Genomic DNA, 27,352 nt, shown 5'->3' with positions numbered 1-27,352 from the left:
TGGCCCCAAATTATTTGCATAATCCAAAATACTGTAATTTAAAAAAAGTTTGGGTGAATAAGATTGTCTGTGTGTCAATCAATTTTTTCTCAACTACTTAGGCTTTGGTTTTATATACATTCTCAGAATGGTTTATGTGAGAGATGGTCATATGTCAAAAGACATAGCAGTCTAGCTCAAGAGGAATGAAGAGAGAGTGGGATTTCCTGAGTCTAAAACTGGATTAGGAGTTAGAAAATGCTGTTTCTGTGATATTTGTAAAGCCATCAAGAAAACATAAATAACAGGAAAGTACATTTCCCCCATTATTTCTTTGCTTTGACTTTTATATTGATTGGCAAGATGGTAATTGTTAGTTACAGTTTTCCTCATTTACAAAATCAAATTTATGTTGAATCAGCTGCACAGTATGAAAGCTCCCCTCAACTCTTTCTCCTTAGTGTGTGCTCCTTTAAAAGGCAGTACCTTCACTTACAAGGTCAGAATGGTTTGGACTAGGATCTGATGAGTCATCCTCCTACACCTTCTTTGTCTTTTCATTTTTAATGTGAGGCAGAGTGCCTGGTTTTGACCTGTACTCTTTGTGTTAAATGGGTTGGAAAGTTAGCTTCCATTAAACTTAATCTTCAGATCTGCAAAGTGTTTTTCTGTCCTCTGTTTCCTGCTGCTGCTGTGCCCCTTTGATTTTGACAAAAATCATAAATTTCAGAAAAAAACAATGACAGTATGAAACTGCTTTGTATTGAAATAATTTAAACTGTATTAAGGAGGAGGAAACTATGGTATTATCTATTTGGCTTTTACCTAAAGCATTCAATTTTCATAATTGTTTTTGTTGTTTTAAAGAAGGTTTTAACTTCCTTTTCTGTCTCAGAATCCAAATTTGAGTTTTAAATGTTAGAAGTTTTTGTTTTGTTTTGTTTTCCTTTTCAGAAGAATTATTTTTTTAAGATACTAAAAGTAGTATGTTAACACATTAATTTTTTTCTTGTTTAGATTTAATTATGAGTGAAAATTTTGAAAATAGATCTTATCTGGGTCTTGAATTTTTTAAACTTTTATGGGGGTGTTCATTCATTCATAGTCAATGTTTTAGCTTGTAAATGAGCTTCTTTTTCAGGATATCTTCTTGGTGGGCATGTAGTACGTTTTTTCCATGGCCATGATGAGTGCTTGACGATTCCATCTACAGACCAGAATGATTCACAGCACAAGTAAGTAATGGTGCATTTTTTTAATATTTCCTTCTTTCAGAAAAGAAACAGGATGTCAGTTGAATTTGAGGTTAGGTAGATTTAACACTCTTTACAGCAGTCTGTAATTAGGCAGTGACATTGTACAAGAAATTGAGACCTACTAAGCTGAAAATCTGTCATGAGTTCTTTCATTGTTGAAATTTAAGTAGTTGATTCTCACTGAGATTTCATCCTGTTATATTGCTTGTCTCTAGTTCATACTGCTACAAGTAGAGGTAAGAAAGTGTTAGCAGGAAGATGGTAATGTGAAAAAAAAAATCAATGAAAAATCTCTGTAAGTTTGGCCTCTGCAATGACTTTCATATTTTATATATAATTTGCACCTTTTTTTGCAAATTTTAAGCTTTCTCTTTTTTGATTAACATATTAAAAAATTACATCATACTAGCTAGACTAAACTACTTTTTTATTGAACTTCTATTTATGGATGTCATCTATTATGTTGATTTATTATTTGAATTTTTCTGTATTTTAAAAATTTTTCATTAATCAGAAGCAAAGCAAACTAGTAATTTTGCTGCGCAAACCTGCTAGCTTTAAAATCATCTTAAAGAAATAAGATCTTTCTACCTATTGCGGCAAATAAGTTATGCTTTAGGTAATATGATACCACAAGTAACATTGAATTATGTCAGGTAAACTTGTCAGCTCTAAATTTGCCATGTTTACATTTCTGAGGAGTAAAAATGTCTCCAAGTCCTAAAGAGAACCCAAACTTAAAACCAGAAAAATTCACTGTGTGAATTTTTTGTGGCTGTTTTCTTCATATGTGTAAAGAAAAAGAAAAACGTTTTGACTGCGTATGAAAACGTACACCTAGTACATAAACAGTGGCAGATATGTTATGTTGCATTTAGACTTATTTTATAACTTGTTTTAAAAAGGTTAAAATAGACGCTGAGCTGTTTCGGTGTGTTCAGAAATGCTGCTCTTTTCTACTTCTCTTGCTTATCTAGAAGTCAGATATAGCTAATATTGAAACTAATTGTAACAACCTATTCCCCAGGGTGATGTGATTCTTCATCAACCCTGTGATTCTATGCAGGGTTGATGTGTATTGTTACTGCTTTAGGATTTTCTTCCATGTTTTTTATGCTAAGTAAATAAAAGGGTAAAATTAAAATGTATATTTGTATGAATGAAATCTATATATTTGTAGTCCCAAAACTGGAAAAATTGTGAATGCTATATTGAACATTTTCAAAAGTGTTACAGTGATAGATGACTTGAAGTTGTCCTGTCTTTTGGCTTTATGAGCTGTGTAATAGATATAAGGCCAAGTTTTTATTGTGTCATAGTTGTAGGAGTTATGTTTACATTATCAAAACAAAATGAAAATACAAAAAACCCCCAAATAGTAATAAGAATAGCAGAGAGAGATGTAGAAAATGGTTGTATTTGTTTCCATCTCTTTACTTAATCAGTTCTATGCATGTCATTAGGAATGTTAAATAAGTAAAGTTAGACGAGAGTAAAGATTTCTCTTCATAAACCAAAAATATTATTTTTGAATATTTCTGTTAATAATTCTCTTTAACAATTCACATTGAGACTATTCTCTGACAAGAATCCTAAAGTCTTTTTTTATAGGCCAAATGGAAATACTTGGGGTGGACATATTGGACATCACAAAGGTTGGCTTGGCAAGAAAAAAACAGATGGATACATGGAATCAATTAGATGAAAAAAAATGTTGTTGGGAAAAGGCAGCAATTCTTTTTTACATGCAGCTCTGTTACCAAAGAGCAGGTCACTAATTCTAGTCCAGCATTGCACATAGAGGAAGCTGGAAAAAGAGCTGAATTTTTTAGAAGTATAGAAATCAAAAGTGTGAGATGAAGAGAGACTATGACTATATCAAGTGAACAGAGCTATCTCTGTGATACTGAACTACACCATGACAGTCCTTTAGAGACAGAACGGTTGTGTTGGGCCAAGGAGATGTGAAGGAGGTCAGAGAGAGTGGAAATGAATACATAGTTTTGAGCTTAGCTAGGATTTAGAGTCTGCCAAAAGTAAAATCAGTAAGGTCAGCGGGACTAGAGACGTAGAATGAAAATGGAGAGCTCCAGATATTTATTGTGCATTCAGTATATTCAGAGAATCATGTAACAGCCCAGGTTGGAAATGACCTTGAAAGATCAAATTCATAGAGACTGGAAATTAAGATGAGTTGAAAGGTAGGGATTTTTTTTTGTTTATTTTTATTCTAGAGTACCAGTAGATTTTCATGCAAGATAAGATGTGTAGGGAATTTTACTACCTTTACTATGAGGAATATTTATTCTTATTCTTCTGGTGAACTAACATTTTTGAAATGTTTGATATCACATCTGTGCCCTTAAATGTGACTCCTAAATAAAGTAGAGGTGTCAATAGAGGTCCCTCATCTTATAAAGCTGTTGGGTGCAAATGATTAGCCAATGCTCCATTATGCTTCATGATTCATCCAGGATTTAATTTGTTTTGCTCAGGAAAGAGACCCTTAAGTGTTCTTAGTAGAAGAAAATGTGTAGAAATACTTGCTCAGATATGAAAAACAAAACTTTTGTTTCAAAAGTTGATTTTCAGATCCATTGTCACATAAGAACAATACTAAAGAGCTTTTTTTAATTTTTTGCCTACTAGCTGTCCAAAATAGGAAAAGAATTTGACAATTTGAAAATCTGAATTTCAAACTTTAATTCAGCTATTTAACAGCTAGATTGTGACATCTTTATGCTTGCATTTGCTGTATTCAGTCAAGTTTGCCAGAGCAGGAAGGCAGATTTTAAATTCCCTTGCTGTGTGTTTTTTTCAGACACTTAACTACCATAGAAGGTCCAGCTTCTGTGCATGCTAGGGTGGATTAGTCCTTCTCAGAGAAATAACATGTAAGAAAGCTTTTGGTAGGCATTCAGACCTTTCTTATTTTCCATTATATTTCCTATACTCATTATAAATGAGAAAGTGTATACAAATTCTGGTGATTTGATGACAAGACATGAATGTTTATTAAAAACATTAAAAACTTCCTGTTAACAGGGCTAATCCACCATAGTTTTTCTTTGCTTGTACTTGATTATTGAGTGGAATATTATTTGCTGAACTAGAACACATTACCAATCTTCAGCTATAGTTCAAGAAAACTAAATTATAGTAAAGGCTTAAGCCTCTCACTTCCTGTTTTTATTTCTCTGAATGCATTATCAGTTTTGTGTGAATTACAATACAGAATTTTTGTTATCACCACAGTTTCTGGCCCTTTAATAAGAAACATAGAAATAATTTTTGGAATGAAGTCTCTGATGTTGTGTTCTCATTGTTTTCATCTGAAAATGTATCTCTTTATTTTAAAATATGGTATGTATTTAAAACCATTGGTGTTGTAGATCAATATCTTGAGAACTGGAGGAATTACATATTTTTATGGCTGATTAAATGACAGGAAAAGTTTCCCAGCCATTTTCAAGGCTAGGCATTTTATCAGCTCCTGAGAGACTACCTTAATGGAAATAATCTAATTTTAGATTATTCTAATAATCTAAACCTGGGACATTTGGTTTATTTATCATAGTTTCACTGAGGAGTAGGAATCTTCTGTGCATTCAATGACATTTATTTACTGGGGGAAAAGTAGTGAGTCATGTACAGTTTCCAGAGAAGTTATAAATACTATATAAGCACAAATAAGATGGCCTTCTGAATCTTTTCTGTAGGAAAGTATTTTATGAAACTGGAGGGGCTGGCATTCGAGCAAGATCATTGTGGAGAGTAGAACCCCTTCGAATAAGGTTAGCAACTTTTTGTTATATTTTGGTTAGCAACTTTTGTTATATTAATAGAAATTTGATTGTTACAGACCCTTAATACAGAATATATATTTGCCACACTTTATGATATGTGTTAGTAGGCTCTTTGTCAATAATAAAAAGCAATGCACTGTGATAGAATAGATTTTTTCTGTCTCCCATATCAAAAGCAGCACCACCTATGAGATATGTGTACTTAAAGCATCACTTCTTTCCAAAAGAAGAATGCATTCCTAGTTTTACTGGGAGTTTTATAAGCTTGAGTGGAAATAAGAGCAATAATACCTACCCCTCCTGTATTTCTTGTTTTTTGGGGTTTCTAAAGAGTATTTCCTTCCTATGTGATTATCTGTCTGTTATTTCCCTCCAAGTGAAATTTCAATATATCTCATAAGATTATGTGTGGCCTTTGATGGCCATCTGAACTATATGTTTTACCCTTAGTGTGTTTGTAAGTGAAATACCCTCATAGCTAACACAGATGTAGCATGTCAAGTCCCCACTTAGGTTTAATTTGTTTAGTCAGTCAACTAAAATACAGTGGTTGATTTACACACATAAGATTTTTTTATGGACACCATATGTAACATCCTGATAAGATGGAGAGAGGATGTAGAAACAGAAAGATGGAAGCCATACTCCTTTCCAGGATTCCCTTTGCAAATGAATTAACAGTTTTGCATCTGATTTAATGCAAGTATTGCAATCAGAACTAGCATACTCTATTTTCTGAACATCCTTTAAAACCTAAAGAAAAAATTCTAGTTCTACTTACTTCAACTATTTTTTGATGTCTCTTATGTTTAGCTGGAGTGGAAGTAACATCAGATGGGGGCAGCCTTTTCGTCTTCGACACATTACAACGGGAAAATACTTGGCTTTGAATGAGGATGAAGGAGTAGTAATATTAGACAGAGAAAAATCAGACACAGCATCCACAGCCTTTTGTTTTAGAGCAACAAAGGTAAATAAAAACAAAGCAAATTTGTTCTGAATGTGGAGCACTCAAACACTAAATCTGAATTTTTTCAATAATGGTATAAATTACTTGTAATTTTTTAAATGAAGTTAATGCTAGAGATTGTGCATTTAAAGTCAAATGTAAACAATCTGTGTCAAGAATAACAAAGGTTTCATGGAGGAAAAATAAGGGTGATTGACAAACTTTAGAATAAACTAAACTGTAGCCAGTTTTAAAAAAGTAGATTAAACCCAAATACAGTGCAAGACATGGTAGTTTAATGTGAATACTTTAATAATTATAGAATTATTTTAGTTGGATAGAATCTCATTAGAGTGTTACATGTTCCAGCTCTATCTGTCATAATTGAATTCAATTTAATTCATTTCAGTTGCTATTCTTTATGCAGTGTGCTGATAAGAACTGAATTCAATCAAATTTTTCCTAAATGTAAGGCAAATATGGCAGTGATTTCTAAACCATATGTTTTCAAATTATGCTCTTTAGTGAGCTGCTAATTGCATGTTATTAGCTTTTTCATTATTTCCAGCTGGAAAAACATTACAAGGGAGAGAAAATGAAGAATGATTGTGGAGGTAGGCAAAATTAATAACTTTTTTTTTTTCCCCAGGATGTGAAAAGTTTTACAATCAAAGATGATTAAAAGTTTTTATGTTCTTTCATGATCTTACTTATAAATAGTTGCCATAGCTGTTACAATGGAGTTTCTTATTAACTAAAAAAGCACTAAATTTTCCACATAATTCTGAATGCTATATGATCATTAAGAAAAAAGAAATCCCAAAGTGAAAAAGAGTCTTTAAAACTAGTTATAGCTAGATAAAATATAACAGTAAGAGTCTTGACAAATGCTAGACTTTTGTTAATATAATAAGTCAAATACTTCTTTTTAACATCTTAAAAATATCAATGTTTATTAGTGTGACTGCATATGGTATTTCATGAATTTTTATTTTGGCCAATTAAAATAATTGAAAAACTACCAGGAAATTTTATTAGATTGCTTAGATTTACTTACAACATAGTTTTTCAATTTTTATTCAGTGTAAAGGCTATGCACTATAGATTGTACATATGATGTTATGCTGGAGCATTTATTACAGATGTAATTTTTTGCCATTATTGGAAAATCATTGGTAAGAATGGTGAGTATCACAGGAGTGCCCCAGTTGCTGGTTAAATATTGAGTTAAAATTCCTCTGATGTACTCACTGCCTCACTGGACACCAGCTGTCCTGCTGTTTTCCAATATTTTAATCTATGCCTATAAATGTATATGTAAATTTACACGAGTAAATTTACATGAATAAATTTAAATGAGTATGTAAATTTATTGGTTATGTATGCACATTCATAAAATTATTTATGTTATGTTGAGTAAACATGCCTGATTTTCTTACTCTTTTAGTTGAGGTGTGCTTCAAAGGCACACTAGTGAAATTAAGTGCAGTGCCCAAAATGACTAAGCTGAAGTACAGTAGTAATTGATTATGCATGCCTACTGTATTTATACATAATATGGTTGTTAATGTACATTTTTATATTAAATCCAAGCTCAGTGTCTCATCATCATGTCTCATTTGTGCTGTCCTATACAGAAAATAATTTTTTTACCTCATGATAGGGTATGAATTTGGTGCCAAGAAAATAATTGTTATTTATTGTCTGGGCACGAAAGACCTACACTGTCCCATGAGTGGAGACATTAGTGTTTCCAAAGGTGAGGGGAGCAAGCAGTGGTAACTTTTTCTGAAGAAAGAAAGGTGATGTTTGGGAAGGGAATGAACCCCAAAGATTGACTTGGACTGTAAGAAGAAAATGGCCCTTAAAGCAAAGTGCTGCTTGCACACAGACTGTGGGGAAAAAGGACCATCGATGTAATAGATAGACTAGAAATATATATATACATATATATACATGCAGATGATTTTATCTTAATTTCTGCATATAGGTACTTGTAAACATTTTACTGGTTCATTATCTCAATGAAGAAACCTTTTCATTCGCATGTACCTTAACATGGCATGAATGCAGGGAAATTTCTAATGTCTAATGTCTTCATTCCAGCTGTGTACAGATTCTTAAAAATAAGGTGCTGGATATCTGTCTGTTGACAGCACTCCATCCCTTAGACTAGTAGAATAATTCTGATTGAGAAGGACCTTGGGCAGCCATCTAGCTCAGCCTTTTGCTCCAGGTCCAGTTCAGACCAGGTTGCTTACAATAAGCATTGCGCTGCTGAGTATACAAAAGGAAATGAAACATTTCTTTGTTGTGGTATTCTTTCCAGTTTGGAAGCCAGCAAAAGGGTTCTGTAAAAAAAAAAAAATATATTATCTTTGCCAGAAAGCAGAGCTATGTGGATATACAAATCCTCAAGGCTACCCAGGAGCGTGTAACACATGAATTAAATAAAGTCTTATTTTCCAGCAGTTGTTATAGAGACCCTCTTGTTGAAAAAGCACCTTCTTCCTCAATGCTGTTATACTCCACTTCAGCAATCTTGTGTGTTCCTTGCTTGTCCAAACCCATGATTGCATTCATAGTGTATTTTCTTTCACTGTTTTTTTCTTTTGATGGAGAACACTGGAAACACTAATTTTAAATTAAAAAAGTTCAGATTAGAGCTTACCTTAACATTTTTTTACTAACTAAGAAAAGAAGGGAAGTTTAAAAAAAGTTAAGGTATAGGTTAAAGAACATTATGGTGCTAATTTCATTGAAAATAACATATGTAATACATGCCTGTTTTGCTTCCTAATTGCTGCAAACTAATCTTACAAGCATCAGAAATTGATGGACCACCTCCCCCTCCAAATTATATCTTTTATTGTTTTTAATATAGAGCTTACATTTGACCAAGTTTTAAAATGTCAACCTTTGTATTTTAAGGCAACAGATCTGTAATGCCTTGTGACAACAGAGACAGCAGTTTCTCTACATCAGATGGAATCCTGTTTTGAAATGGGATGTTCTCATTCCAGCACAGGACTTGGCTCAGTATACACTGCTGAGGAGAGTCTTGGGTCTGCTTACAAATTTCCTTGAGACTAAGCACAGTGGAAACAAGAGCATATTTAAAAATAATTGTTTATTTTAATTTGTGTAGCCCAGAATTAATATTTGAGATTTCATATTTTATTTTTGTGATGGTACGTACAATTGACAATTAACAAGTTATTGCTATAATCTTGGTAAGTAACATTCTGACACATTAAAAAGTCATAGATGACTCATGCAGAAGGATTTGATATCATTTTGATATTACTGCCAACATGTAGCTGTCTTAGGGACTCAACATGGCATTAGGGTGTCGTAATAGTATGGTAGTAATCATAAAGTTTAATTTGGTTTTGTGACCATAGGAATTGCAAGGGCCTTTACCTACATTTGTCTCTAAAAGTTCCAGTACTTATTTTTAAGTTAATATTTCATAATTATATTTTCCTAGTAAGCACTGCATTTCAAATGCAGTATTAAACCCTTTTTTCTACTTATTTTTTATGGGAAGAGAAAATAAAAGGTGAAATGAAAGTTCTTTTTTTTTTTTTCCTTGTCTACTGGAATGTACAAATGTATAAAGCAAATTATACAGAGTACAATAATGCCACTAGCAAGCTCTTATATCTGTAGACCTTTTATCTTTTTCTTTTGTTGTATTGGTGTATCTATGGCTATACTTTTAGCACAATAACAGTGTGGTATATCAAAAGACAAAACTTTAATTAGCTCATGAAAGTTAGATTTAGTAAGGGTTCAGCAGTTTGTTTTGCCATTCTTAGGACTGTCTAAACAAGCCATTAAACTGGCAAAAACGTTTCCCCTGTGTTTTTATTATTGTAAAATCTTTGTAAAGCAAGTTGAGTTTATTTGTTCTGTTTGCATTGCCATTCCTCATATTCCTTTTATCACGTAGGAATCTATGATTCTTTCTCGCTTTCTAATTCTTGCCCTTCCTCTAGTATATTAAATAACATTTGAAAATATCATCTTTGACAGCTATGCCCTCAAATTCCTTTGTTCATTCCATCTTTTTTTTTTGTTTGGTTGGTTTGGGGTATTTTTTGTTGTTGTTGGCATTTTTTTCCTCTGCGACCTTCCAGGCCCATGATGTGATGTTTTTTTTTCTTTGATTTAATTCATAGCCTGAGGGAGTTAAACTGAGACTAGGCTGTGAAAAGAGGATTTTAAAAGCCAAATTGTTTGGATATTTTAGTGTTAAGATATGTACAAATATCTAGATAAGAGAAGGTTTTTCCCCTCTTCTCCCTCAGTAATCTTTATCTGACTAGACTTTTCAGCTGTTGTAAAATACACCGTGACTTTGCACACTATGATCAAATTACTTGGCTGAAATCCTAGAGAAGCTGGACAGAGTGCAAAGAGCAAAACATGATGAAGAGGAATTTGTGGTGTATTTTTCAGAGTGAAAAGCGCCTTCAGGCCCCTGAAATAATTCTAAAAACTTATTTCTGAAATGGAAAAATTTGGGGTTTTTCACTATGTTTAGTGTTTTCAGAAGGGATCAGTATCTCTCAATTTTTTCAAAAAAGTAACTTAATTAGGATTACTTCTTACCACACAAGGTTTTTTTTTTATCTGAAGTGTTTCTTGATGCTTGGTTGTTGATGCAGATGCAATATGTGAAGAAAAAACTTTATCTTCAGGTTTTGATGTAAAGACAAACAATAAATTGTTGACAGTGAATTTGTCCTATTTTATTGTATTTTTCACTTAATTTCTTCACTGCAAATGTGTATTGAAATGGTGAATATTTTTCTGTAGTGACAGTGCAGTCCACACAAATATGATGCGGCATGTTTTCCCCATAGTCTTGACAATGAAATGGTAGCTCCAAGGAATGTCATGTAATTTCACTCACCTTCACCTTGGCATTATAATGTTACCTCTTTCAAGTGAAGTTATTGTTGAAATGTGACAGTTAAATTACATATAAATAAAAGCAGATTAGCATAGATATAATACAACTCCTGTTTGCTCCCCAGATGTTGAACATTATATAAACTGAAATGAAATAAAAAGAACTTGTCACACATATAAAACCAGTACAATCACATGTATCCATGACTTGCTGTTACAAACTTTGCAGCATAATTCTGTTCTTATTCCTGAATTCATTTTTTAAAGGACAGCTACTTTATTTTAAAGTGCTGAAGCCTTAAAATCCCCAGTTTTAAATGAAGAATAATGGGATTAAGAAAAAATTTTGGCTTAAAAAATGGGTGTTCCAGCCAAGCATTGAGCAATATCTTTAAAAGAGGTTTGAAAGAATCCAAATCTTGTTACAAAGTGGAAAAATAAAAACATTATTTATTTATTTACTTATTTCTATAAATAAATGTAAAAAATAGAGACATGCAAAAGTAAAGTAAATATAAAAGCCAAATTGTATTTTCAAAATAATGAATATTTTCTTTTCTTTCAGTTTTTCAATGCAGAGGCATTAGTCTAAGCAAAGCGCATACCTGTATATACAAATAAAAAAAAAAAAGAATTCGGCATAAAAATATTTTAGCTACATTGCAAAACAGGTTTATTTTTCTTTTTCATGTCTAAGCTAAAATTCAAAAATTTTGACTATATAGAATTCTACAGACTGTTAAAAGGTTGTTGAATATAATAAGATAATAATTTAAAGATTTTTTTGTATTAATCCACTATAATGGATTTGACTTGAATTTTTTTGCTTCAGTGAAAATGATGCTTCAGACTTTATATTATTTTTAATCACAGTCTGAAAGATTAATTGGATAGAAGCTGATGTTATGTGAATTGAAATTTAGCTGCCTCTCAACATAAATAGCATAAATATTGTTCATATTGTAATACATATCAGTGTAGAATTCAATGCTTTATCCTATTCCAATACAGAGATTATATACCAACTTTATTTTATCTCCTTAGGAGCTGAAAGAAAAGCAGGAATCTAGTCTCAAACGTGACATTGATGGAATGGGAGTCCCAGAAATAAAGTATGGAGATTCAATCTGTTTTGTCCAACATGTGGCCACTGCCTTATGGCTGACTTACAAAGCACAGGATGCTAAATCAGCACGTTTAGGTCCCTTGAAAAGAAAGGTAATGTTTGGGGTTTTTTTATTTACTTGTGAAATCAATTTGTGGCTTTTTTTTTTTTTTTAATATTGAAAATGTGAATATTTCACTCTGAAAGTCAAAACAGTGCTGGATAGTAATGTAACCATGTAATTGAAGAAAAACTTTGTCATTAAGAAATGTATTTAACTACTTTTTTTCTCAGAAGAAATTATTAGTTTGTACTCAATTTTTATTTTTTACACCGATAAAAGACAGAAATTCCTTGTTTTGATGATTATTTAAAATCTAAATTTGACTGTTGCAACTGGTATAAACTAATAAGTAATCTAACATTCACTGATGTTTCAGATATTTTAGATTAGGTGTATTATGTGGAATGGCAATTAAATTTTTCACTTAAGAAAGGGCCTTAGAAAATAATCAAGTTTCTTAAGGGATACTAGAGAATAATTTCCTCCCAAAATGTTAGATGTAATTGTGATGTGATATCAAGAAGGTCTTTCTCTCAGTCTTTTGATTTTAGGGTACAATTATATTCTTAAGTAGTGGCATATGACCTGTTATATTTTTAAATATTATGTTCATATATCATCCAGTGTTATGGGGTTTGGTGCTAGCTTCACATAGCTTCATCATTACCATTATTCTCTATTTGTAGATTTTCACAACTTAAACCCAGCATTAGAACATGAAAAAGAAAAAAATAAAAAAAGTCATTTCTGAAAAGAAGCTAGAATTCTTCTTTACTTACTTGCACACATGTGCGTACATAAGACAGTACCCATACACAAGCACAACAGTACAGAACAATGAGTTGCTGCTCACGCTGCCCAGGAACATCATATTTATTCATAGGCAGCACACATGGTCATCATCAAGTGGCAGGAAGTGCCCAACCCCTTCACTTCTCAGCAATCTGGCTGATCAGAGAAATTCTTTAAATACCAGTCATATAGAATTTTCTTGATGAAAAATTAAACCAGACAATGATGGCCTCTTCCTTTCCCATGCCACAACTGGCTATGTCATTCTGTTTCCTCAGAAGGTTCAATTTTACTTCTTGAAAAGGCGATGTGTAGATTCTTCCTCTGTACTCAATGAAGAATTTTACAATAGCTTCCTGCGGCATTCAGTATTTTTTTCTCCAGTTTTCTGCTCAGCAGCAAGGGACTAAAAGAACCTCCATAATTGCCTGTCGCTTTTATTCTCCTTTGAAATGGTTTCCTTCATGTTCAAAGACTTCAAATCTTTTGTTGCCCTCTCAGCTGGGAAATGCTGTCTCGTTAAGTGCCTTCAAACAGAAGACAATCCAAACCTTCTAGCTTCATGCAGTTGATATTCCTGTGAAGGCAAGAAACAGTTTTTCATACCCTGCAGTATATGTCACTAGGCAATAATCTTGTAAGAAATTTGATATATACATCACTTCAAATTTCATATAAAATTAATTTTTGTACATTAGAACTGAAGTCATTACTTGGTATTCATCCTCTGCCATCGTGTCAGGCGATTTTCACTTTCACTCACTGTATTCCTTCTGAAGCTGGCCTGCACTTTTTATAACATGACTCATTATCCCTAGGAAGATTGAGAAAGTACCCTGTTTTTGCAAGAGGCAAAGGATGCTTTTCTGACATAACCTAGCTGTTGTCACCATCAGCTTCTGTAAAGCCATAGAGAAAAGAAAACAACTATAAGATTAGTTCTGTTATAAAATATTAAAATTTCTGTAAAGTAAAAATTTCTGTTGTTTGACTTTGGTGTAATTTCATGTATCTAATTATTATACTAAAAATATGTAAGAAATTCTGGTATCATTTGTGAGGGATTTTTTTCATGATTTCTACCAGAAATTTCATTTTTTCTCTCTCTCTGAGATTGTGGTAACCAAGGATTCAAGATTTTGCCAGGTAATTGTGATTACATCAGTATTGTAGTCAACATCCCTCACCGTCCAGTGAGTGATGGATGTCTATCATTTTAGTTTGCTTTTGTGGAAGCAGTGGACTCCTGTAGAGCTCCAAAATGCTAGAGCTCAGGGAACAGAAAAACACATGCTACGTGATTTGGATCCACACTCTGGAGCCCATTGCTCACAGTGTTCGTCTGTGCCTTGCTGTACTTCTACAAGCAAGGCAGTGCCAAATGCCCCTTTCTACATGCAGAGAAGTGTTTCATCTGAGGGATTGATGTAGCCAGTGCTGGATGCTTCTCCCTGTGATGTACTTACTGGAATTCTAAATAGCACTTTCCTGTCATTGTGATGTTTCTGGATGATTTAGTTGAGGTTTGGGCTGTTTGTTGGTTCTCTGGTTAGGTTTTGGGTTTTTTGGTTTTTTTTGGTTTTGTCAGAGAAATAGGAAAAATTATGTCCTTCTAAATGACTTTTCCCTCATCCACACTGCATGCTTAGGAAGAAGAGTGCATATCTGCTCTTCAGTAATAAAGGTGCAATTATTTTGCAAGACATGACAACTTAAATACCTTATTTGTCAAATGTTTTCATTCCTCCAAAATCTGGAGCTACATACAATGGCCTGAGGACACATTCTTTAATTGTCAAATCTTTTTCTTACTAGTTTTGTGATGGGAAGTGTAGAACTTCACTTTTCAGTTTCATGACCTCAGGACCTTCTCCATGGAAACAGTAATATTTAAGCTAGCAAAGTCACCCACAGGGAGATTCTATATAAAGAAGTATCTGAAAAAGGAGGAAAGATGGCCAAATTTTAAACTACTCTCCTTTAAAAAAATATTATTAATGTAATAGTTCAAAAACATCTTCCCAGTCTTCTCCATCCATATTTCCATGGATTCTGCTGTCCAGATAAACTCAGCATGTTTGAAGGAACAGAGCGCATGTGTAGTGTAGATTCTGCCAAACATAGAAAAACATCACTTTCCAGTGCTTTGATACACCTATATGCTAGTATGTACAAAAGCTGTTGGTAAATAACTTTCCCATTTGTGGTAGCAACCACCTGTATAACATTACTTGTTTCTTTGTTAACTATTCATACCCTCAGAATTACTATGCTAACTGGGAACGTGGGTTGCAAATTTTTATTAACTCAAAACTAAAATGATACATTTTTTTGGTGGAGAATTCAGTAGATTGCCTCTTCAGCAAAGAAGCAGGATAACTCACATTTACTTCAAACAAAATTGATGTAGGATTTTAATGACTCAAAATGACCATGACTTGTTTTTCTGACACCTAAAAGTGACGCTAGATTTCTGTGACTTTGTGTGTTTTTTCAAAGTGAAAGATTAAAATCCCACCAAAGGATCTCTGTTACTGCTTGAAGTTCACACGATGTTCTTATCTGGTTCAGATAAGAATACAACATATTGTGTAGAAATAGTTAAATGAATCAGAAGTTGTTCGTAAACAGTATTGCTCCTTTAGCAGCATTGTTATATTTGTTTGTCACTCCAGCTTGATTTTTCTTGTCAATAGTCTTAAAGCACAAATCCTTTCATAAATGATGCATAAGAAAGTGAAGTTCCTCTTTCCCTAAGAGCTAGAATATAGAAAAAATGGACATTTTTTGTAACATCTTGAAATTTTTTTTTAAGAGTATCTTTTAAAATGGATTGTGGAAGAATAAAAATACATTACATTGTCTTCTCTAAATAACATGTGAGACTGATAAAATTGTAGCTATTTAATGTGTGTCTAGATCAAGTGGTTAACATATCTGTATATATGCAAATTACCTTTTTCAATGCAGTCTTGAAATAAACTTAAAAAATTTAAAAGCAAAAAGTGTTTTAAAGTAATTATTGTGATAATTCCTGACTCCTAATAGGTTATATTACATCAAGAAGGTCACATGGATGATGGTCTCACATTACAAAGATGCCAGCGTGAGGAATCCCAGGCTGCTCGAATCATTCGCAATACTACAAGCTTATTCAGCCACTTCATAAGGTAATTGTTACCCTGGTTTTAAAGTATTCTGAAATGATAAGAATTTCTCTTAGAGAATCCTTATGTCCTGCTTTCAAGTGTTTGAATTTAGAAGCTCTTATAAATATATTTTTAGTTATTGAAATTTGAAATTTTGATTAGTAATGCCATTAAATAGACAGAACAGTTTACGTAAGATTATTTACATGAAATCTAATACCTTGAAGCCAGAAGAAAGCTGGATAGTAATCCAGGTTGAAAAAACATGCTAACTGATCTTAGTCTTACTCTGTTAGTGAGTATTCAATGATACCTAGAACCTTGTGTAATTAAGTCTATAGGAATGTATTTTCTACTGAAGAAACTATTCTTTTGTAGTGCTTGGCAGAAGTTTTAATTATGGTGATGAAGTGTTCACCCTTGTAATACTTGATGAAATATTTGATAAAAAATAAAGAAAAAGGAGTTTTTAATTAATTATTTGCTCATCATATGAGCCTGTGTTTAAAACATTATTACTTCAGTATCTCAAGAACCTGCACCACTCCTTTGTATTTCTTGGGCTGAGGATATAAAACAAAGCCACCTTTGCCAGCAATCAGTGCCTGCTAGATGGTGATATTTATAGTAGTCAGGCTGTGGAAAACTGGATTATTGCATAATGTTGAGAAAATACTTAGACAGAAAAAGACATTATTTTACTGACAACAGAGATTTCTTGAAATGCTTTTTATTTTTAAATCCCACCCTTTTTATTTACTGTATAGAATAGATACAGAAGATCTAATTGGTGGTTAGGATTACCTGCTACTTTGTGCTCTTTTCCCAGAAGGCTGTGGGTGTATAACTTCAATAACTGCTACTGTTATTGTGCCATCACACCTTAGTGGGATTTAAGGTATCTAAACAAAATCAATTACTGTAGAAAAAGAACTTCAATCTATTTTTCTTCTTTTTGCTGGATTACATTGCATCTACTTTTTTTTTCCTGTTTAAAAAAAATCACTCTCTCTGTTTATATCAGCACAGAAAGAGAAATACGATTCCACTCAGGAAGCTCTGATTGCTGGACAGCCAAATAATAGATATTTGAATGATGTTCAGTTCGGATCATCCGTTGCTTATATTCACATGTCATACATGTAACAAGATTTGATTTAGGTACCAAAAGAGAATAGTCTGTCACATAATACTGTAAATTACAGAGGGAAATTGATTAATGTTGCCAGTCTTGTTGTTTTCCATAGTGGAAACAACAGAGCACTGTCACCCAGCGCCCTGCCTGTTGAGGAGATGGCTCAGACTCTGCAAGACCTCATCACTTACTTCCAGCTTCCCGAAGAAGACCTGCAACACGAAGACAAGCAAAACAAACTTCGCTCACTCAAAAATAGGCAAAATCTATTCAAAGAAGAGGTACAGAGAGTGGGATTTTTGCATTATTTGCATTATTATTTTGCATTATTATATGGATTGTCTCACAGACTTTGAGAGAAATTTAGATGAATGCATATTATCATATTATCAAAGTTATGTATTATATAATGGTTGAATTGCTCCTCTCTGAAAATGTAATAACTTCATTTTTGTAGAATTACTAAACATGTTTTATGATGTGTTTAGACACATTTGAATTGCTTCCAGGTTTTCAATACCGTTTAAGTATGCAATCAAAGTGAAGTTACAAATCCCTTGTAGTATTTAAGTCTTTGGTTTACAGATATTTTATTAGATACCAAAACTTCCACCTTTTTTCATCAATGAAAATGCCTTTTTATCTAAATTTAAAGCCTTTTTTCCTTATGTAAGGGAGATTTTAAAAATTGAAAAAGCTTTTATTTTCAGGTTTTTATTCCTTATTTTTCATAATACTTATTTGTGTGAGGAACCATATGGAATCATCCTCTAAAATTAATTCTTTTTATACAGAAAAATACATATTCAAATCTTTTAAGTGCAATTGGTTTGTTGTTTGGGATTTTCTTAATTTAAGATAATGCAGCCTTCCAATTTATACAGGAAAAAGTCTTCAATGAAACAATAGCCAATGCTTTTTCATATGCAGTCCACTTTCCTCTCTCATATGTGTTTAGGGAATGCTGGCACTCGTTCTAAATTGCATTGATCGCCTAAACGACTACAACAGCGCAGCTCATTTTGCAGGAATTGCAAGAGAAGAACATGGTGGTACATCATGGAAAGAAATTTTGAATCTCCTTTACAAATTGTTAGGTAAGTTCTTCAAAAACCTTCTAAAGTAAAAAAAAAACCCCAGAATACCCCAGTAGCATGGAATCCTACCTGCTGCCTCACCACCAAAGAATACTTTGAGTATTATTCAGTTTATTCTGTAAATTACAGAATTTCTTACATATAGCTACTGCTAAATAGAGTTTCTTGAGCAATGATACATCAGAAAATTAGATCTCAGCCAGGAAAAAGTTTTGTGAAGCATGTCAAAACCTTTTTTTTTAAAATTTAAATGTACCTGTGTTATGCAAACAGACGTGAATTATCATTTTAAAAATTAGAAAAACTGTAAAACAGTTTTTTTCAGTATCAAGACCAAATGTTCTAGAGCACTGCTATTCAAGAACAAACTATTTCTGTGATGTAGAATGACCATAATTATAGAGCAGAACAACTATGTATATGTGTATTTAAATTTCTTATTTGATACCTAGTTTACATTATTCCTCATTTAGGAGAGGCTTGTCTTCTGATGGAGAATAAATACATTTTGTTTTCATCACAAAGGAAGGTAGTCCTGATCCATAGTGAAACAAGGAAGTTGAGAGTCAGGGCAAGAATAAAAGAAACCAAGGGAAGTGTTTTGAAGCATGAGGTTATTCACATAGAGCAGACATGCAGGTGCTTCTAATGAAATCTCATTGCCTTAGAAACTAAAAGTTACCACTGGCTGCATTTTACTACAGTCTTATGAGTTTATAGAAAATAGGATGAAAAGAAGCTCTCTCGAGTACTATGTGGACTTTTTTCAGTTTTTATCTTGATTTTCATCTGCCAGTACATTTTGAACACAGTGTTCTGACATAATATTTTTTGTGCTTCATAATAAAAATCGTTGACAATTGAATACAAAATACGTATTTTTGTTACTCTTTTCCCCCCTATGATCTATGACTTCTAGAAGGAAGAGAATGAACAATATTTCTTGAGAGACTTGAATGTTGATGAACTTTCAAAGTGCAGTCTGCACTACTGAAAGACTAAAAGCTGTGCATTCTACAACATTGTTATCAGGAAGGAAAACTAAACTCCAATATGCCTAATCTGCACTTGAACTCAAACTTCTGCATATGATCTTCCCACACTTGGTAGGAAGAAACAGAAAAAGAAAAGTTTCAGCCCCATGATCATGACCGTGCTTGACATCAAGCAAGGGCATTGGCTAACTTCTATTTATATTTAGCAACAAAACAAAACATAAACAAAACATTTTTTTTGCTGAGATTCTTGTTTATCCAGGAGACCCTCTTCAATTTCACAAACCATGTTCTCCTTAGAAATTATGTCGGTTGCTGATATTCAAAGTAGTGGAAATTCCAATTCTTTATTATGGTAACATAAATGGACTTGTCTGTTCATTTTTTTATTAAATTACTCTAAAAATTGTGTTAAAATACATATAATAAACTTTGTTGATTTAAAATGGAAATCTGCTGTTATAAAAGATACCTTGTGTTTTTTTCCAGCTGCTCTCATTCGTGGCAACAGAAACAACTGTGCTCAGTTTTCCTGTAACCTTGATTGGCTAATCAGTAAATTGGACAGATTAGAATCTTCTTCAGGTGAGACTCACCTTTACAATGTAAATTAACTATCAGTCAATGCCTGTTTTACATTATTTACATAGCAGTTTTCCTTGAAGCCAACACATATTAGAAAGCAAACACACTCTTGGTGTTTGTTTGGTTTTTTGGTGAGTTTTTTTTTTTGTTTGCTTTTTTCCTTATTTTGGATTTGGCTTTTTGTTTTATTTTGATTTGGTTGTTTTGTTTTGTTTTTTGTTTGGTTGGTTATTTTAATTGGGTAAAGTAATATATTAAAAGAGACACTCGTATGACATTGTTTTGCTTCAATACATTTATGTGCACTACTATATCCAGTCAGTGCTGAATGTGACCCTGATGAATTAAGGGGTTGGGTCAAACAGTATCAAGAGTGGTGTACTATGAAATTACATGTATTTGTGGCGTGCATATAAACCCCATATAGATGTAACTTATAAGTTTTTTTTTTTAGAGTGGAGTATTCAACAAAACATTAATATACTATACAGTATTCCCTTTACGTTTTCCACTGAAAAGAAGGAGCTAATCTAGCAAATTTCTCAAGTGATTTTGAAGTTGTGGCTATATTCAAAAGAAAAGAGATATTAGCATTTTAATTATGCATTTATACCTAATGTACCGTGTTAATATCATTACTCCTTAGAAGTTTTTTAGTTCTCTTTTTAGGCCAGAGAAACCATACCATCTTGTAAGATACTACTTTATTGAGCTTTTGGGTTGTGTTCAGTGGTGAGAGTGATTTAATGACAATGTTTCTGTGGCCTTCATGTAGGTATTTTGGAAGTGTTGCACTGCATCTTGATTGAAAGCCCTGAAGCTTTAAATCTAATATCTGAGGAACACATCAAATCCATTATTTCACTGTTGGATAAACATGGGCGCAATTACAAGGTATGTTTGGAAAAACTAAGGATGTACTGTTAATCTTACAATATTTTGTGGGGGAAAAAGGATGAGAAATATTTCATTCTAAAACCTTTAAAGGAATAAAATAACTTTAAAGTACACTTGCAAAATTTCTTTGTTGAGATTAAAAGAATGTTTAATATATAAATGCTTTTCAGCAATTTTCAAATATCAAAAATTTGTATGAGAAATAAGCAGTTAAGAAATATTGGTAACCAGTCAGAACATTGGATTTGATGAGAAAATGAAGTATTCTGGTAGCTGTAAGAAAGTGGGCAGAGTAGCTTGCTTTGTGGTTCAGGGCTCTGGAGAATTGGTGGACTACCATTGCATCCACAGATACAGAGAACTATATCCTGGAAAATCATTCCTAACTTGAGTAATAATAATAGCAGCAGAAAAGAAAAGAAATAAATTGAGAAATCAGAAAAATAATCCAAATATCTGAAAACACAGGTGTTCTGAAGAAAGAAAAAACCCCTGAGTTTCCAGAAGATATACTGGATGAAATTAATTTAGACACCCATATGCAATTTATTATGATAGAAGAAGGTGAACAGAGTTTCTGGCTGCGACCAGGATGACATCACAACACAGACGAAGATATAGGTTTTTGTGTGATTTTCTAATGTGAGTTTCCTTCCTCAATTAAAATTTTATTTGAAAGACTGATAACTTCGAGGAAGAACAGAGGAAGTTTTTGTGAGCTGAAATGACTTTATTTTGTAAATCACTAATACAGAGAACTTAACCAGCTACAGACACTGTAAAGGAAAAAAGAATTTTTAAGCAGGGTTAAGGAGTATGAGCTGATATAAGTAGGCATAAGAAAAAAAAGTTGAAGTTACAGCAGGAAGTTTAGCTTAATATTTTTATCTTTTAACAAGATTACTGTGTTATGCCAGTCACCTAGAAAGAACCTTTTGTCTGAAACATCTCAATGTAGATCTTATAGTGAGAACTTAGAGCAGAAACAGAAAATGTGTACAGGAGAAGAATTATACTGGGTAATGGATTTGTTAATTTCTGTTTGTAGTGTCTTTGGCTATACCTCAGCAAGTACTAAAGAGTGTGTGGGAAGAAATAAATTCATCTGTTATTCCACAAACACTATATCTTGTTCTCCTGCTAGATTAGAGATTCTGTTGAGATTTAGGAAATAAGGAAAATAATGAGTACAGTAGTCCTGGAAATTATTGAGTTGAAGGCTTTTTTAAATTAAAAGCCTTCTGTCAGAAATAGAGTCAGCATATTCACAGAGGTTATTTAAACAGTTCACATGTAAAGTCTGAGCTGCTGGTAATCATTAATGCTACCAAGATGCTTTACAGCTGAGTACTGCTCAGAGCTTATGTGGTTCTTTAAATGGTTATGCTTCTGCTAGATGATTTCTGCCCAATAGCAGAAGTGGTAGAGAGGAAAATGCTGGGACATAGAAAAGTGTTTAAGCAAATATATTAGCTTAAGCAGTGTAAGCTGTCAGTGGTGGGTTTGTGTTCAGTTCACTAGTCAGACAACAGGAGTAGCTAAGATGAGGTTCATATTCTGCTGTTCCTGGAGTTGTACAATAGAAATAACACAATCAATGGTGTGAAGATGTGTCTTTTGTTGTGGAGGTGGTGTGTAGCAATCTAGACCACTTGGGCTCCTTGCTCAAAGACTGTTTGTCAGAGGTCAAGTACACATGGAAGTTTCTCTGTTTGTTTGTGAAAGTGTGCAGCTTTGCTCAGTATTAAGCAACATTATGTTATCGTGTTTTCTCTTCCAAAACCTCCTGCTCCAGTACTCTGTAAGAATGATATCAATCTCTTTCAATTTTCACACTCAAGAAAAAAAAAAGAAAACAAAAGACATCTGAAGTTTTAGAATAACATCTTTTTGAAATTCTGTTTTGCTTTATAGTGAGCTTTTAAAGCATCTTTAATTTTATAAAAAAATTGAATATTTCTCAAATTGAAGCATTGTTTCCAGAAGAGACTAAAAAGCAATCAGTCTTATTGCCATTGAGAATTATCCACTTATTTGGCACAGGAATTTTTTTGGGCTACAGAAAATTTATCAAGGAATTTAATTTTATATTCAAATTTTTATTGAGATTTAATTAAAAAGTCTTTAAGAATTAGCATAAGGCTGTTTTAACTATTTTGTCTGATCAAAATGAGAATAAAGACTCTTAAAGGAAGGTTTCTGTTGCATCCTCAAACCCTGTGCTCAGATGTTATGTTCCACAAATGTTTGATATCCTCTATCAGTAGTACAGACTACACTTGGTCCAAATATGTGAGAAGTATATAGAAAACAATAATGTATATTATATCCCTTCCCTTAGGGCTATCCTGAATGTAAATTTAGCTGACAACTGAATAGTAGTGTATGCTCCTAGCTACCTTTGTCTTACTATTTCTGATTTTTCCTTTAAGGTTCTTGATGTGCTTTGCTCTCTCTGTGTCTGCAATGGAGTTGCAGTCCGTGCCAATCAAAACTTGATCTGTGACAATTTACTGCCCAGAAGAGACTTACTTTTGCAAACACGTTTGATTAATGATGTGACAAGGTATAGTGATATGTTGCGTTATTTTGCAAAATTATTGCTGTTATATTAGAAAAAATTGAATTCCCATATCTTCAGTAAGTAATTGAATAAAAAAAAGTAACCTGAGAAATATCCCCAAACTTTCAATATTGAGAAACACACCGTGGGAGGTGATAATGTATTATGTATTAAGTTCTGAAAAAATACATTTTTACTGACAATATGGCATTTGTATGGAACCTGGGATCAAATAGAAACATGAAAGCTGCTTGTTGCTGACTCGAAACAGGGAACAGAGTATGCAAACATACTCTGAAGTTCTTCTGTATTTTAAGAGGGACTTGAGTTCCTGGCAACCACAGTCCTGGTTTTGATTTTAGTAAATGATTTTGTCATTTCTCTTTTGACTGTAAGTTTTTTCAAAGCATAGAGCCTCTGCCTTAGAAGATGGTTCTACAGCAGCTTTATTAATTTATGCAAAGTGGTTCACTTAAAAAAATATTACAACCAAAGTGTGGGTACCTATATTTATATCATACTTGTAAAGAGAATTGGACAATTATACAGCAACATAATTGTCACACTTTATGTTTACATTAACTGGCTTGCATTTTCTTTCTTAGCATAAGACCAAACATATTTTTGGGTGTTGCTGAGGGCTCTGCACAATACAAGAAGTGGTACTTTGAGTTAATAATTGATCAGGTTGATCCATTCTTGACGGCTGAACCCACCCACTTGCGGGTTGGATGGGCCTCTACCTCAGGTTATGCCCCCTATCCTGGAGGTGGTGAAGGATGGGGAGGCAATGGTGTTGGTGATGACCTCTACTCTTTTGGGTTTGACGGCCTTCATCTGTGGTCTGGTGAGTGCTTTGTGAGCTACCACTTATTCTTACAGTTAACATTTACCTATGTTTACCTTCCATTTTTTGTATATATAACTTGCTATTTCACAGTGAGCTACATTCAGAACTCCAGGTTATCAAGAATGTATTTAGAAGTTCAGAGCAGACTGCTTGTCTGAGATGTTGGCCAATATTGAATTGTACCAGTTAGGCTATTTAGCAGATTCCCCAGTTTTCATGATTTTGACCACAGAATGGCATTTTCCAGATCTTGATCAATACTGAATTAATTCTATCTGTCCAAAATAAACGGATGTGTTGTTCTCAGATAAATTAAGTCTATACAAATTGACATTTGCATTATTATTTTACTTTGAATCTACAGTTGAAGGAAAATGGGTTATTTTTAACCTGTTGAGAGATCTGAAAAATTGAATTAAAGTTTTGATTAATAATTTCATTATCAATTTTATGAATAAAAATAATTTTTTTACCAACTTCATTATTTTAGTCTTTGTGTGTATAGTCTTTAATTATGAACTATCACATTATTTTTTCATCCAGATTTCTCTTGCATGCATAGTAAATGATTGTTATTTTTTAGCTTGCTCAATATGTGACCTGTGTTTCAATGTGCAATTTTCAAGGCATCAAGACAAAATCCTTAGTTTCCCCATATTTATCAGTGCCTTTAAATGCCATATACATTTAGGTATTCCTTAAGCCCTCTGAAAATAATAGAGCGGGGCCATACAAATGAAAGGTGTTTTAATTAGACTGTATACACTGAAGCAAATTTTATTACATTAATTCAAATAATTCATAATCTGAGAGTGTTTCCTTTGTTAATTTTATTAAAATAGTTCTAGCATTGGGTTTTGTATATAAAATATGTGTGTGCAGACCCAAATAATTCAACATTTTTTCCCAACACTATTGAACAATTATCCAGTGTCAGAAATTATCTTTTTTCGGAGAAGACTAAGAGACATCTGTAATATACTCCAGTAGAAATGGCTGAATAAATAATTTTTTAAAATTAAACCTGCTTAAATATTCTGATTCCTAAATGCTTTTATCCTAGGTCGGGTACCCAGAGCTGTAGCATCTGTCAATCAGCATTTATTGGCATCTGATGATGTGGTTAGCTGCTGCTTGGATTTAGGTGTACCCAGCATTTCATTCCGCATTAATGGGCAGCCTGTACAGGGAATGTTTGAGAACTTCAGTACAGAAGGGTTTTTCTTCCCTGTCGTAAGCTTGTCAGCAGGTGTAAAGTAAGTACAACTTAATTTTAATTGTTTTCATTGCAGTCTTATCACACAAAATATTGTCCAAATTCTAGTATGATTTATTTTGTTTTGCTGCTTCAGTTCTGCCCAAATAGCAGCTGGAAGGAAGGCAGGGAAGTAATGATTTGTTCAGTGATGATTTCACTTAAAAGTGTCACGTAAGTCTGTAAACTATTTCATCAAGTCATTATGTCTGGACAGTATTATTTTATGGGTATTTGGTGACATAGGGGAAATTAATTTTTTTTCATTCCAATTATCAGTGAAAAAACCATGTTAGAAATGCAGCACCATATTTTGCACTAATTAAGGTTCTCACTGGCTTTCTCAGCAGGGAGTAAAAAAACCTAAATCATCATGAAAACTGATACTGTGTTCACAGTAGGAAACAGAACTGATGAGAAGCAGTTTTGGAACCTCTTTACTAATATTCCCCATTTCTTACCTCTTCTATAGCTAAAATACTGAGATTCAAACTTACTGTATACAATTTATATGGCTGTCTATGTTCAATGAATTCAGAAAATCTTCTGAAGAATCAAACAGAATAAAGGAGGGTTGGCAAAGATTTAGTAAATAAATTTCATTTATTCTCCTGGAGTGACCCTACTATGTAGCTGCATTAATACAAAGCTTTTGAAAATATTAATTACTTTTTACTGTAAGAAATCTGCCAAAATTGGTATAATTATTTTCTTTTATTTCATTCTTATTTGATGTTGCTTTTATATTTTGTGAGAGTATTTTTCTTTGTAATTTATAGTAACATTATAGTTGATGTTAGCAGCAGATGTATGTTGTCGTCTATGTCTATTGCTACAAGAGAAAACACTTTTACATGGGAATCTTGAGTTCATGAGTTAAGGAGCATGTTCTAGAGTCTTTAATCTTCTTAAAAGTGTGAACAAAATATGTTGATCTGTTCTAATATTCCTGTAGGCTTCTGGTCACTCCATCTCAAAAAACGTAGGGGCTAATTTCTAGAGATAACAGGATTTTTTTTCTTTTTTTTTAGCATTTGTTTACCTCTAGAGTTTGCTCACTTGTGGATCAAAGTATGCAGCTGGATAGTTTTTGTCTTTGTTGTTTCTCCTGGTATATTCTTAAATTTATATGAAAAATCTATATCTGAGGAGAAAAAGAACATTTTAGGGGTTTGCAAAGAATCTTAGTTGTGCTTCTGGAACTCATTCCCTGTTGGAAGATTCAGTATAATATTGTTTGCTTTCTTAGTGTATTAAGGTTTTAGTGGTTTTTTTTTTATTTCCCTCATATGCCAGAATGACTGCATGTGTTCACTGAGACGTAACTTTAAAATTTCAAGTTATGTATCAATAGTCCCAATAGTATTTTTAGAGTAACAGTCCAATTTAAATTAGATTTGTGCTTCCAAATGCCTTAAATCCATTAAAAAAATCACAACTTACAACCATTTGATTTTAAATGAGAAATATTTCAATATACCACTACATTAAATAATTAGGGGTTTTTTGGCCAAAACAAATTTTCAAAATATAGTGGGTAGATGGGGGTTTTACTGACAGTATCTGCTAGTATGAATGCTCAGTAACACTTTGGTATTTACCAAAGCATGAAGAACACATGCATTTTTGTAAATGGTAGTAAAACAAATGCTTAGGCTTCTACACAATTTATTCATAATGATAGTATATGTTGATTATTTAAGAGTCTAATTGCTTCATTGAAAATTGCACAGAGTTCGTTTCTTGTTGGGTGGACGTCATGGAGAGTTTAAATTTCTGCCTCCTGCTGGCTATGCTCCCTGTTATGAAGCATTGCTTCCAAAAGAGAAGATGAAATTGGAACCAGTCAAAGAATATAAAAGAGATTTTGAAGGAGTGAGGGATTTGTTGGGTACAACACAATTTCTTTCACAAGCTTCTTTTATCCCTTGTCCAATAGACACCAGTCAGGTATG

The 27,352-nt window shown here is 33.0% G+C and overlaps 1 protein-coding gene across 1 annotated transcript in view; it reads left to right on the top strand.

The window, feature by feature from the left end:
- Window positions 1–27,352, top strand: part of RYR3 (ryanodine receptor 3) — a 196,389-nt gene that overhangs the window by 57,261 nt on the left and 111,776 nt on the right. Inside the window, exons 8-20 of the mRNA XM_054275545.1 lie at window positions 1,121–1,214; window positions 4,955–5,029; window positions 5,855–6,011; window positions 11,955–12,128; window positions 15,920–16,041; window positions 17,268–17,436; window positions 18,114–18,252; window positions 19,737–19,832; window positions 20,608–20,726; window positions 23,162–23,295; window positions 23,898–24,139; window positions 25,206–25,398; window positions 27,131–27,347. Of these exons, the coding sequence (XP_054131520.1) occupies window positions 1,121–1,214; window positions 4,955–5,029; window positions 5,855–6,011; window positions 11,955–12,128; window positions 15,920–16,041; window positions 17,268–17,436; window positions 18,114–18,252; window positions 19,737–19,832; window positions 20,608–20,726; window positions 23,162–23,295; window positions 23,898–24,139; window positions 25,206–25,398; window positions 27,131–27,347 (1,931 nt within the window). The remainder of the gene's footprint in view (window positions 1–1,120; window positions 1,215–4,954; window positions 5,030–5,854; window positions 6,012–11,954; window positions 12,129–15,919; window positions 16,042–17,267; window positions 17,437–18,113; window positions 18,253–19,736; window positions 19,833–20,607; window positions 20,727–23,161; window positions 23,296–23,897; window positions 24,140–25,205; window positions 25,399–27,130; window positions 27,348–27,352) is intronic.

This window comes from Melozone crissalis, unplaced genomic scaffold, assembly GCF_028551555.1.
Source record: "Melozone crissalis strain CALT ecotype California unplaced genomic scaffold, PUWL_Pcris_2 ptg000018l_1, whole genome shotgun sequence".
Taxonomy (NCBI): domain Eukaryota; kingdom Metazoa; phylum Chordata; class Aves; order Passeriformes; family Passerellidae; genus Melozone; species Melozone crissalis.
Note: the sequence above shows the minus strand (reverse complement) of the source record. Positions and strands in the feature narration are given on the sequence as shown.